Source organism: Eublepharis macularius, chromosome 4, assembly GCF_028583425.1.
Source record: "Eublepharis macularius isolate TG4126 chromosome 4, MPM_Emac_v1.0, whole genome shotgun sequence".
NCBI lineage: Eukaryota > Metazoa > Chordata > Lepidosauria > Squamata > Eublepharidae > Eublepharis > Eublepharis macularius.
Window position 1 is genome coordinate 174,247,651 of NC_072793.1, and position 10,978 is coordinate 174,258,628.

General features: G+C 45.3%; 1 protein-coding gene across 1 annotated transcript; it reads left to right on the plus strand.

The window, feature by feature from the left end:
• The first annotated feature begins 1,861 nt into the window (after positions 1–1,861).
• On the plus strand, positions 1,862–7,065 carry LOC129327083 (zinc finger protein 883-like). Its single transcript, XM_054975519.1, has 2 exons — positions 1,862–2,014; positions 3,703–7,065. The coding sequence occupies exons 1-2, from the start codon at positions 1,897–1,899 to the stop codon at positions 5,262–5,264; spliced, it is 1,680 nt and encodes a 559-aa protein (XP_054831494.1). The 5' UTR covers positions 1,862–1,896; the 3' UTR covers positions 5,265–7,065.
• Positions 7,066–10,978: the final 3,913 nt, after the last annotated feature.

Genomic DNA, 10,978 nt, shown 5'->3' on the forward strand with positions numbered 1-10,978 from the left:
CTTCCAGCACCTTCCAGCAGAAGCTTTTGTGGACTGGAACCCTCTTCTTCAGGCAGAACGCATGGATCTTCACGGTGCAGGTAGGAGGTCTGAGCAACAAAACAATATCAGCAACAACAAAATGACAGACGAGTCAAGAGACTATAAATGTAGGGATGATGAGGGAGATTTACATTTTTACATCCTGCCCTTATGCCAAGGAGCCGAGTGTGGTGGGCTCTCTCTTCCTCCATTTTATTCTCACAATAACCTATGAGGTAAATTAGACAGAGAGAGAGTATGTGGTTGGACCAAGGTCATGCAGCAAGGTTCCAGCAGGATGAAGATTGAAAGTGATTGTGAAATGTTATTGTATAAAATGCAAAAGTGGTCACTAGTTATGCTCAGAAGCCACTAGTGGGTGGGAAATCTCAGAATTTGGTGAAAGTTATAGTGAGAATCCCCACTGCAACCTTTTTCCGTTTTCCCAGATAACTCAAATTTTGACATCCTTTCTAAGGGTTAAGGAGACTGAGCCGCAGGCCTAGACGGGCATTCAGTGGGAAGGGGGTCAGGCGGAAATAGCTGTGAAACTCATTTCTTCAGATTCCTTCCTGCCTAAGGCAAAGCAGTCTCTGATTGATGCTTCAGAGGCTGGGAGGGAGTTGGTGAGTTGAGGGGGGGGAGGCTTGGGAGAGAGGAGGGGGTGAATTGTGGGGCTGCAAGTCCCAAAGGCAGAGAGAAAAGAGAGAAGGGCAGAAATGAGTGGGGAGAGAAGCCCTCCTTCCTCTGGCTCCTCTTTCCTCCTTCCTTGAAGATGATGCCTGCCTGCCTCTTATGTCCATAGCTGAACGGAAGAGGAATGGAGGGTAGTTGGAGAGAAAAATGATGAAATTTTTACAGTGGAAGGGGGGACGCCAGGAAGAAATCAATGTTGGGAGTAAAGAAAGAGCAGTGGTCAGTGAGACTCCCCTCCTGCCCAGAACAAAGAGGCATTAAGCTCCTCCTGGCCTAAAGGAATCCCCCCCCCCTTTTAACATGCATCCTAAAAGCTTGGTTGTGTTATTTTGGTTGATATTAATAGCAATTGTCATGTAATATTTTATTTATTTTGTCTCTAGCTATGGACCAATGTGGCTCCATGTTTTTGCGTAGTCTGGAAAACCTGGATCTAGCTGATTAAGGGGAGGAAGGGTCTCCAGCTGGAAAGAAAAGGACCTGGGATGAGGCACTCTGATGACCGCTAGGTAACATTACTCCAATTGGACTTACATTGACTCTTTACGTTAGGACAGTCATTAAAATGAGTCATCCTAACCTCAGGAATACTTGGATATCTGACGGTTTGAACTCCTTATCCATTTCCCCTGCTACTGTATAGGATTGCGCTGCGTAAGTATGCTCTAGTTCACAAAAGCGTCTGATGGAATAAAATTTTGTTAGTCTTTAAAGCCCTCCTCCCCATTGTGCTGAAACAGACATAATGCAATTACTCTTTAGGCAGAGTTTCTTGCAAGCCCATTTCTTTTAGGAAATCTTAGAGCCGAAGGAGGGAAGAAAGGCTTTTCTTTTAACTACACGATCTCCATTGTTCTGTTATAGTGAGATTTTCCCATCGTTTCATCATTTTCTCCCTTTTGAGAATCCTTGTGATATGTGAGTCTTTCTTATTCCCTGTGGGGGGGGGGTCTATGTAAAAGGGCCTTCCAGTTGGATTAGCAGCCCTTGGTGCTGGATGGACTGCAGAAATGAGAAGCCTTCTTGCAGCATTGGGGTTGAGGGGAAACACCTCAAGAAGGGGATGCAGGTGGGTGGATAGCCTCAGACATATAAAGTGCGGCATTGTGGGTTAGCTGTTGGGTAATTTGCCTTGGGTGGTTCTTACAGCCTCCTCTGTCTCCCACCGATGAAAGGACCATGACAGAGATCAAAGAGGAGAACTTTCTAGAGGAAGGCCCCGAGCCAAGAGGAATGCCTGAGGCTTCTTCAGGAAGATTGCTCAATGATATTTTCATCCAAACTACGGCTGATGAAAGTGAGTATTTTTGTATCTTAGTGTTAAAGAAATGGAGCAATACCAAAAAACATATATTTATAGAAGACCGAATAAGATCATATCCCCTCAGCCCATGCTTCACCCAGATGACTGGATGTATTTTAGGACTAGGAACATAAGAATATGAGCTCAGTTGGATCAGACCAGTCGTCCATCTAGCCCAGTGTCCTGTTTTCACACAGTGGCCAACCAGCTGCCATGAAGGGCCAAACCCATAGGGCCCAGAGGCCAAGGCCCCAGTTTGCCATGAATCTGTATAACCCTCTTTTAAAACCATCTATGTTTGTGGCTATCACCACCTGCCTCGGCAGTGAATCCCACAATTTAATTATTTTTGAGTAAAGAAATATTTTTTTTCTGTTCTGAATCTATTTCCAAATAATTTCAATGGGTGCCCCCAAGTTCTAGTATTGTGGGAGAGGGAGAAAAAGCTCCCTCTAACCACTTTCTTGATCCCATGCATAATTTGATAAACTTTTTTCCCATCAGGTGTCTTTTTTCTAGACTGAAAAGTCCCAGACATTTCAGCCTTTCCATGCAGTAAAGGTACTCCCAACTCCTCAGTCATCTTGGTTGCCCTCTTCAGTACTTTTTCCAGCTCTGCCATGTCCTTTTTGAGAAATGGTGATCAGAACTGCACATGCTATTTCAAATGAGGTTGCACCATAGGTCTATACAGGGCATTATAATGTTGGCTTTTTTAATTTTCAACCCCTCTCCTAGTAATCTCCAGCATATAATTTCAATGCTGCTGCACACTAGGTCAACGTTTTCATTGAGCTTTCCATTACAACCCCAAGATCTCTTTCAATCTCTTTTTCAGCCAGTTCAGAAGCAACATTTGTGGTATGGTGAAAGGGCTCACTTCTTTCCATATTCCTTATAGATCACTAGTACAAGTAGGAAGACATGTGGAAAGTGCAAAATCTGCAGTGTTCCCACGGCCTTTGGGCCGTGATATGGAATTGATGAGCAATGGGCTATGGCATTAGGGGCTCACATGATGTGAAAGAATGGGCAGCTACATAGTGACTGGAGCAGATGTGGAAGGCAGGCAGAGGCATGTGGGAGGGGGGCTTAGTAGAAGTCCTTTTCCTGTAGTTGCTTTGAGTTTTGAAGAACAGCTTCCTCTAAACTGGCAAAGAGGGCATCCTGACACAGGGCAACAAGCCATCTGCTCTGTCAATTACAGGGAGATATGGGAGGAACCCCATTGATATTCTCAGTTCCTCAGAATAACAAACATAGAATTGCCCTTTGATGAATTAGAAAATTAATCCATCCAACCAGTGTCATCTGTGAAGAATGGCAGAGGCTTTCCTTTGTTTTTGGAGGGGCTTTGAAGGTCCTTAGCTTTATTGATTTCATACACCAAACAAGGTTATCCATGTTTGAAACTTCTTCTTGAAACATAGAACAATCGTTAATTCATTCTTGCTTCTTGTCTTAACAAAGTCTATGCAAAATTAACGATTACAGGTTTCTCATACATCTGAATGTCTTTTGACCCTCTACCAATGTAACTATCCTTGAATAAGGTTGACAGCCTGTACGAAGTTAGACATTCCTGGTGTTCTCAGATACTCCCTGCATTCTATAATTCTCCGCAATAGTTGAATGACACATTTTCTTCGTTAAATTTAAGTCTGGGTTCCCTGTTTCAACAGGAGATCTGTGGGGCACTGCTAATGAAAATGAAACACATCACGCATTCAAGGGAAGTGATATGAGTCTAAAGGTGAAAGAGAACTTTGGGAACCATGATATCCCAAAAAAGCAGGAGGAAGACCATCTGGATAAAGGAAGAAGTAAATCCGTTCCTTATTGTAATGGTGGCTACCATGAAGCAACACAGGAAGGAAAGAGAAGGAATGAATGCTCTAGATGCGCAAAAAGCTTTGCTAGCATTGCAACACTTAAAGCACACCGGAATGTACACACAGGGGAGAAACCATATGACTGCTTGCAGTGTGGAGAGAGATTCAGTCAAAGCTCAACTCTTAAAGTGCATCAAAGAACCCACACAGGAGAGAAACCATATAAATGTCCAGAATGTGGAAAGAGCTTTATTCTGAAGTCAAGCCTTACAATGCATCAAAGAACCCACACAGGAGAGAAGCCATATAAATGTTTTGAATGTGGAAAGAAGTTTGGATATAGTACATACCTCATTGTGCATCAAAGAATCCACACAGGAGAAAAACCATATAAATGTCTGGAATGTGGAAAGAGCTTTTATATGAAGTCAAACCTTACTGTGCATCAAAGAACTCACACAGGAGAAAAACCCTATAAATGTTTGGAGTGTGGAAAGAGGTTTCTTGAAAGATCACATCTCATTAGACATCAAGGGATTCATCTAAGGGAACGACTACATCAGTTTCACAAGTCTGGAAAGAGTTTCAGGCAGAGCATACCACAAAGAAACCATGCAGGTGAAAAACTGTATAAATGTTTAGAATGTGGAAAGAGCTTTATGCAAAGTACAAACCTCATTAGACATCAAATAATCCACACAAGTGAAAAACCATATAAATGTTTAGAATGTGGGAAGAGTTTTATGCGGAGCACAAACCTTATTATGCATCAAAGAACCCACACAGGTGAGAAACCATATACATGTTTGGAATGTGGAAAGAGCTTTAGTCAGACATCAAGTCTTGCTATCCATCGAAGAATACACACAGGAGAGAAATTAAATGAATGTACAGAATGTGGAAAAAAGTTCACAACAAATGAAAACTTCATGAAACATCAATTACTCCACAAAGGGGAAAAACCATATAAATGCTTGGAATGTGGAAGGAGTTTTAGTTTGAGCCAAAGACTTACAAACCATCAAAGAACCCACAAAGAGGTGAAACCATATAAATGCCTAGATTGTGGCAAAAGCTTCTGCCACAGCATAAGTCTTAAGAGACATAAAAATGTACAGACAGGCGGATGTAAAAAGAGCTTCAACCAGACTCAAACCAATACAAGAACCCAAACCAAGAAGAAACCATATCAGTGCCTGGAGTGCCGAAGTTGCTTCAGTCACAATTCAAATCTTATTAGACATCGACTAATTCACACGGGCGAAAAGCCATTTAAATGCCAGGAATGTGGATCTTGCTTCAGCCAGCACTCAAACCTTATGAGACATGTGCATATTCACACGAGGCAAAAAACAGTAGAAAGGTTCAGCTCTTGTCCACAAACAGAGCATTCACTTGGGGAGATTGTCTAAATGATCAGGCTGTTCAGGATAAAAGAAATGCAAAACGTGTGAATTGATGGAGAAGACAATACCGGTAAACACTTTAGAAGATCAAAATTCAAGTCCAGTAGCACCTTAGTCCCAACTAGATTTCCAGGTTATAAACTTTTGAGTCAGAGCTTCGTCAGATACAAGGAACAGAAAAAGGAAGGGGACTTTATAATCCAGGCAGAGAGTGGGAAGGGTATTGCAAAATAGATTGTGAGGAAGCTAGCTATAATACAAGTTGTAGTTAGCTTGACAGAGCCTGGGTGGGAAGAGCAGAAAATTACCATTTGTGATGTGAGAAAAATCTTATCTTCTACTTCCACCCAGGGGGATCCATTGTTCCTAATTTGCAAATAAACTCAATGTTTGCAGTCTAGTGTTGTAATTTTCAAGTTTCTCCGTTTGAGAACTGTTACTCTCCCACTGGTTTTTGAATGTGATCCTTGATATCAGATTTATGTCCATTCATTCTTTTGTGAAGGGACCGACCCGTTTGTCCAATATAGAGAGTTGAAGGGCATTGCTGACACTTGATGGCATATATAATGTTGGAAGATGATCAAGTGAACGATCCTGACATGGTATAGCTGGTGCTATTAGGTCCAGTGATTGTGTGATTGGAATGCATATGGGGGCAGAGTTGGCCTCTTGGTTTATTGCAGGCCCTTGTCCTGGAGTCTCTGTTCCTGTTAGGAAATGCATTTTGTGAATGAGTTGTTGTTTAAGGTTGCGGGGGGTGGGTGGGTGGGCAGGCTGTCTGTGAGCAAGAAAAGGTTTGCCACCCAATGCCTATGAGAGAGCAGTATCGTTCTCCAGGATAGGTAGCAGGTCATTAACAATTTGCTGAACTGGTTCGAGCTGATAGCTACATGTGACTACCAGTGGTGTTCTGTTTTATTCCTTTTGGGCTTATATTATAGCGGGTCATCCTTGGTATCATTTTGGCTTTGTTGATCTGGGATTTTTTTTCACACTCCAATTTACAACACCTCTCCTATCCTCTACCTGGATTATAAGGACTCTTTCCATTTTCCACTCCTCGTATCCAACGAAGGAAGCTCTGACTCTCCAGAGCACATATTCTGGAAATCTAGTTGGTCTTTAAGATGTTACTGAACCAGAATCTTGCTCTTCTACTACAGATCAATGCAGCTACCCATCCAAAACTGTAAACACTTCAGTGTGGAAAGAACATTGGAGGATATAGGATCCTCACTTCATATCACTGAGCCCTCACCAGAAAAAATACATGTAGTAGAGAGATTTGTTTATTCAGTATTTCCTCCAGCTCTTTGTATTTTACTTGTTCCCTATGGGAACACCAGGCAGACATTTTCAGCATTTTGACAATGAGGAAAGCTGGATCCATGGATACTTACAAAATTTTGCTTCCTTACCTGTTGAGCAGTTTGGTAATTTATATTCAGTAATGAAGTTAACAGATCAAGAATTCAAGCTGGACACCTACCTGAATACTAGTCTCCATTTTATAGCAATGAAAATCACTCTTTGTCATCTTGCAAATCCTAACAAAGTACCTTTACTTGATATATTAAGCTAGTACTTTGTGTATGTTACAGGCTGTTTGGGATAAATAGAACAGTGGAACAGAAGTGATTAAAGAATTATCTCTGAAAATTCAAAATATTATTAGGAAACATCTATTTTTGTAAAGTTCTTCAATATATATATTGCTAATGTATGATCTTGAAATTTTGTCCTTTTGCATTTAAATAAAATATCTGCTTGATGAGAGAATGGACAGGAGAACCAGGAGTATCTAGAATGGTATGCTGTAACTCTCCCAGACTATTTTCAGCTCTCTCAAAATAAAACAGTTGTCTCTAAATGTAATTGTATCACAGTTTAAGTCACAACATTCAGTTCATAATAATCACAAGCAATTACAGTAAGACAAGATGCAAACTAGTTGCATAATATCCTCCAGTTTTTTTCCTCCCACTTGTATGGAATGCCAGCCCACGCTGAAGAGAGCATCTTGGAAGGCTAAACAAATCTGGGGTGCAGAGCGAGAGTTAAAACGGGGGAAACTCAGATCTGGGTGGAGAGGGCAGGCAGGCAGGCAGGCTGGGGAGGGCCGAACGGACTCCTTCTCACCAGCAAGACCATCTTCTGACCTTCCCTGGCCATGGGGAGCCAGAAAATACCTCCCCCCCACCATTTCATGATGAAGTGCCTGGTTATGCTCTCAAACCAGGCATGGTGGTGCGCACTTGCAATCCCAGTCCGCAGGGGGAGGTTGAGGCCAGAGGATCACATGAGTGCGGGAATTCGGCCCTGCAGCCTTTGGCCCAGAGAATTGCTGGTGTTCCCCAGGAACTGAAAATGAAATCAGAATAAAAATAGCCATGAGAATGATTTCAGCTGCTGTTACAATGGGCTACATATCAAAGAACATCTCCCCCACCCGAGACATCTCCAGCGCTCCCAAACATGTTGCCATTTACGATTTTTTTTAAAAAATGAAGAGCCTGGAAATTTCTTAGGCTTGTTCCTTTACAACGATGAAGGAAATTCATCGCAGACTTTCAAACTAAAGGATAAATCTTTTGAATTGATAAGCTACATAAAACTGAAAATGCTAAATTGGGAGAACAGAAGCTATACCTGTATTTATCGAATCAAGGTGCATGGAAATCCGGAAAAGATCTAAGGATTGTGGAATGGGATCAAAGTTTGTTCCCTTGTAGTTTGTTAGATACCATGCCCTTTGATTTGCTGTGGTGTAATTTTTTTTCTGTTACTAAAAAGAAATAATTCCAAAAAATGTGAAAAGTTTAAAAAAAGGTTCTCCTCACATCATCCATGTTTCGATATGGGGCCTTCCAGGCCTGCCAGTTGTCCTGCTCCCATTTGAGGGAGCTATCCGACCTTTCAAATCAAAGCATGAAGACAGCAGAAGTCCAGGCTTGGTTGTTGTGCCCTGATGTTTTCCCTGGGGGCTCTCTTTCTTGCTACCCTTGGGATAATAACTGCTTGAGGTGGTGGTTTTCTGAGCCCCTCTCCCCTCCAGCCCCTCTCTTTCTCCCTGCCCCATTCTGAATAGCTATGAGGCAAGGCTCAAGTAACCAGGTGTGGACGAGAGAAGGGCCAAGGCTTGTCTGTGCGTTAAGGTAGACTGATGGTGGGGAGGCTTGGGGAGAAGAGACTCACAGGATGGGTCTGACTGGGCTTATGTGCATGAACAAGGACTTCTTTTCAGAAGATGCATTTTTACAAAAGGGTCTCAGAAAGAAGTCTGTGGACTTGAAGGGAAACTCTGAGCACGCATAGGGTCTGATATAAAGGGGTTCCTGACAGAAAGGTTGGCTAGCCTTATCCCTCCCTGTTTACTTACCCCGCTGGCCCTCAAGGACGTTGTAGAGTGGGGCCATGCTCTGTTTTGGGATTCAGCAGGGAGAGGGCCACCTGAGCCAGCAGGTGTCTGAAGACAGGATTGGAGGTGTCCTTGTGGTGGAGAGTGCCCTCTAGTCAGGGAGGGAAAAAAAGAGGCGTCTTTTGCCAATCCACAGGGAGCCCTGGCCTTGACTCTCCTGCTCCCTTCAAATCCCAGGCAGAGGGGGTGGGTGGGCTGGGGATACCTCAAGGGAGAGCAAGTGGCTAGGAAACTGCAGCAGTGAACTGCACGGGGAGAGTGCCTCCAAACGCTCAGCTGCTTTGTACGCAGTAGGATAGATGCTGTGGAAAGGAGCAGATCTTCGGAATCAGGCCCGAGATCCGTGCCACAGTTGAGCCTACCAATGACTTTGCTCCTCTGCGCAGAAATCCCCATTCTCATGGGGCTCTGTTCCTGTGGGATAGCTGCCTGCATCCATCCAGGGATTGTGAATGGGGGCGGGGGGAGACACCATCAAGATATCTCAAAGCAATCTGTGGGGAAGAAAGCAAGGAACCAATTTCCTCCTGAACAAGAGTTTGTGTCACGCTCGGAGATATTTGAGGATGGGTCAGCCATGGGTCCCTTCTCCCACCAGCACCCTACAGAGGTCCAGTCCAACCATGGCTTGGGCATGTTAGAAGCCAGCCCTGAGATTCCAGGGCACGGGACACTCTCAAGAACCTTCCCTGGTGCAATGGCCGAGACAAACCATGAGGTGGGGAGTTCCAGAAGGGCCAGTGGGGTGGTGGAAGGGAACTCCACCACCTCTTCTCCCACATACTTATGCTGAGAAGTGTCACGAGGTACGGAGCAGTGGGTGACTCCCTGTACATTTCCTGTAACATCCCCTTAAGCTCCACACCACCATGGCCCCAAGAGTCTGAAAGGAAAGAGGGAGCTGGGGGTGGTGGTGGCTGGATTGCATGCCTTCCCCCCAGGAAGCTGCAGGAAGCCTTAAAGGAAGCCCTGTTGCAAAGCAGCTCTCCCAGGGTTTTTCCTGCCTGGTTGAGGGAGTTAATTTGGAAGCTGCATCTCCGCAATCCAGAGGAGACCTGGCACCAGGTGCTGCGGGGCCAGTAGGATTCATGGCCACTCTCAGAAAGGCATTCCAAATGGAACGTATCTGGCCTGTTGGGTCATCCCAGCCTGGGCTCTGGTGTAAGATGACCCAGAGGGCCCAGGGCCCAGCAGAGGACTCCATGTCCCATCTCAGCAGGGGCTGGAAGTGGCTAGCAAGATGGAGGAGAAAAGATTGGACGCTGTTGTGTGGGAGAAGGAACCAGCTATCTGAGTCATGCCCCCTCCCACCAACGCAGACCAAGGCTTTGCCGAAGGGCTGTGGGATCTGCAGGCCCTCTGAGGGCCATGCTTCTCTTGGAATGCTTCTGGGCCCTTGCTGGGGGTGGAGGGGGAGCCCAAATCTTGTCTTGGGCCCAGAGACCCTTAAGTGGCCAAGGGGCAGTTGCCTCTTTCCACAGACTCTTGCTTCTCTTCCTCCGTTCATTTCTCTGCAATCTCCAGGTTTCTTGCCCTCCTCTCTGCCCTTCTTCTGATTGCTGAGAAGAGATGTTCCCTCCAAGGGAGGTATTCCTGAGGCTAGAGACCGCCTTCATGGACTCTCTGAAGAGGGCTGAGGTGCCAAAAAAGTCTTTCAGCATGATGTCCTGTGAGAGACAAAAGCAAAAGCAGTGGTGGTGAGTGCCCCGTGGACTCTGTCAGGGCAGCTCCAGCCTCATGGCCCCTCGTGCCTCCCACTGTCTCCACCCCACAGACGTGGGTCTGGGATCTTTGGCCTCCCTTAGCACTACATCCACCACACAAGAATTACTTTCTTGGAAGGGAATGCATGATTCCTGCTTTTCACCAAGAATTGCCAAGGCCACACTGAGGAACAGGGAAGTACTGGTGCCTCCTCTCCACCCTAAAAGTGGCAAGGCTCACCTTCCCCTGGCTCTGGGCACTGGGTGAGGTGGGCACCAGACATCGCCACATGCTGGTGGCCCTTGCCTTCTGAGAGGCAAGCATTAGTCACCACTCCCAGGAGACCATGTCCCCGCCCCATCTGAGCCAGCGGGACTCACCCTGCTCTTTGTCCCTTGCTCCATGCGGTGTGTGGCCGGTCTCTTTCCTGGGCTTTTTGGGTCCGCCCCTACCTCTCCAAGATTCACAGAGTCTGCCCTCACCTTCTCTCTGCTCCAGGCAGAAGCTTGGCTCACCCCAATCTTTCCTCCACTCCCGCCCTGAGAATGGTGTGCCAAAGTGGAATTGGTGTCTGAAGAGGGATTTGAATCCTCCG

What these genes read in the sequence shown, in the direction of transcription:
- LOC129327083 (XM_054975519.1), top strand. Translation starts at nt 1,897, where the DNA reads ATGACAGAGATCAAAGAGGAGAACTTTCTAGAGGAAGGCCCCGAGCCA. An exon ending in CCAAACTACGGCTGATGAAA is followed by an intron (nt 2,015 to 3,702) that starts GTGAGTATTTTT and finishes CTGTTTCAACAG; the next exon opens with GAGATCTGTGGGGCACTGCT.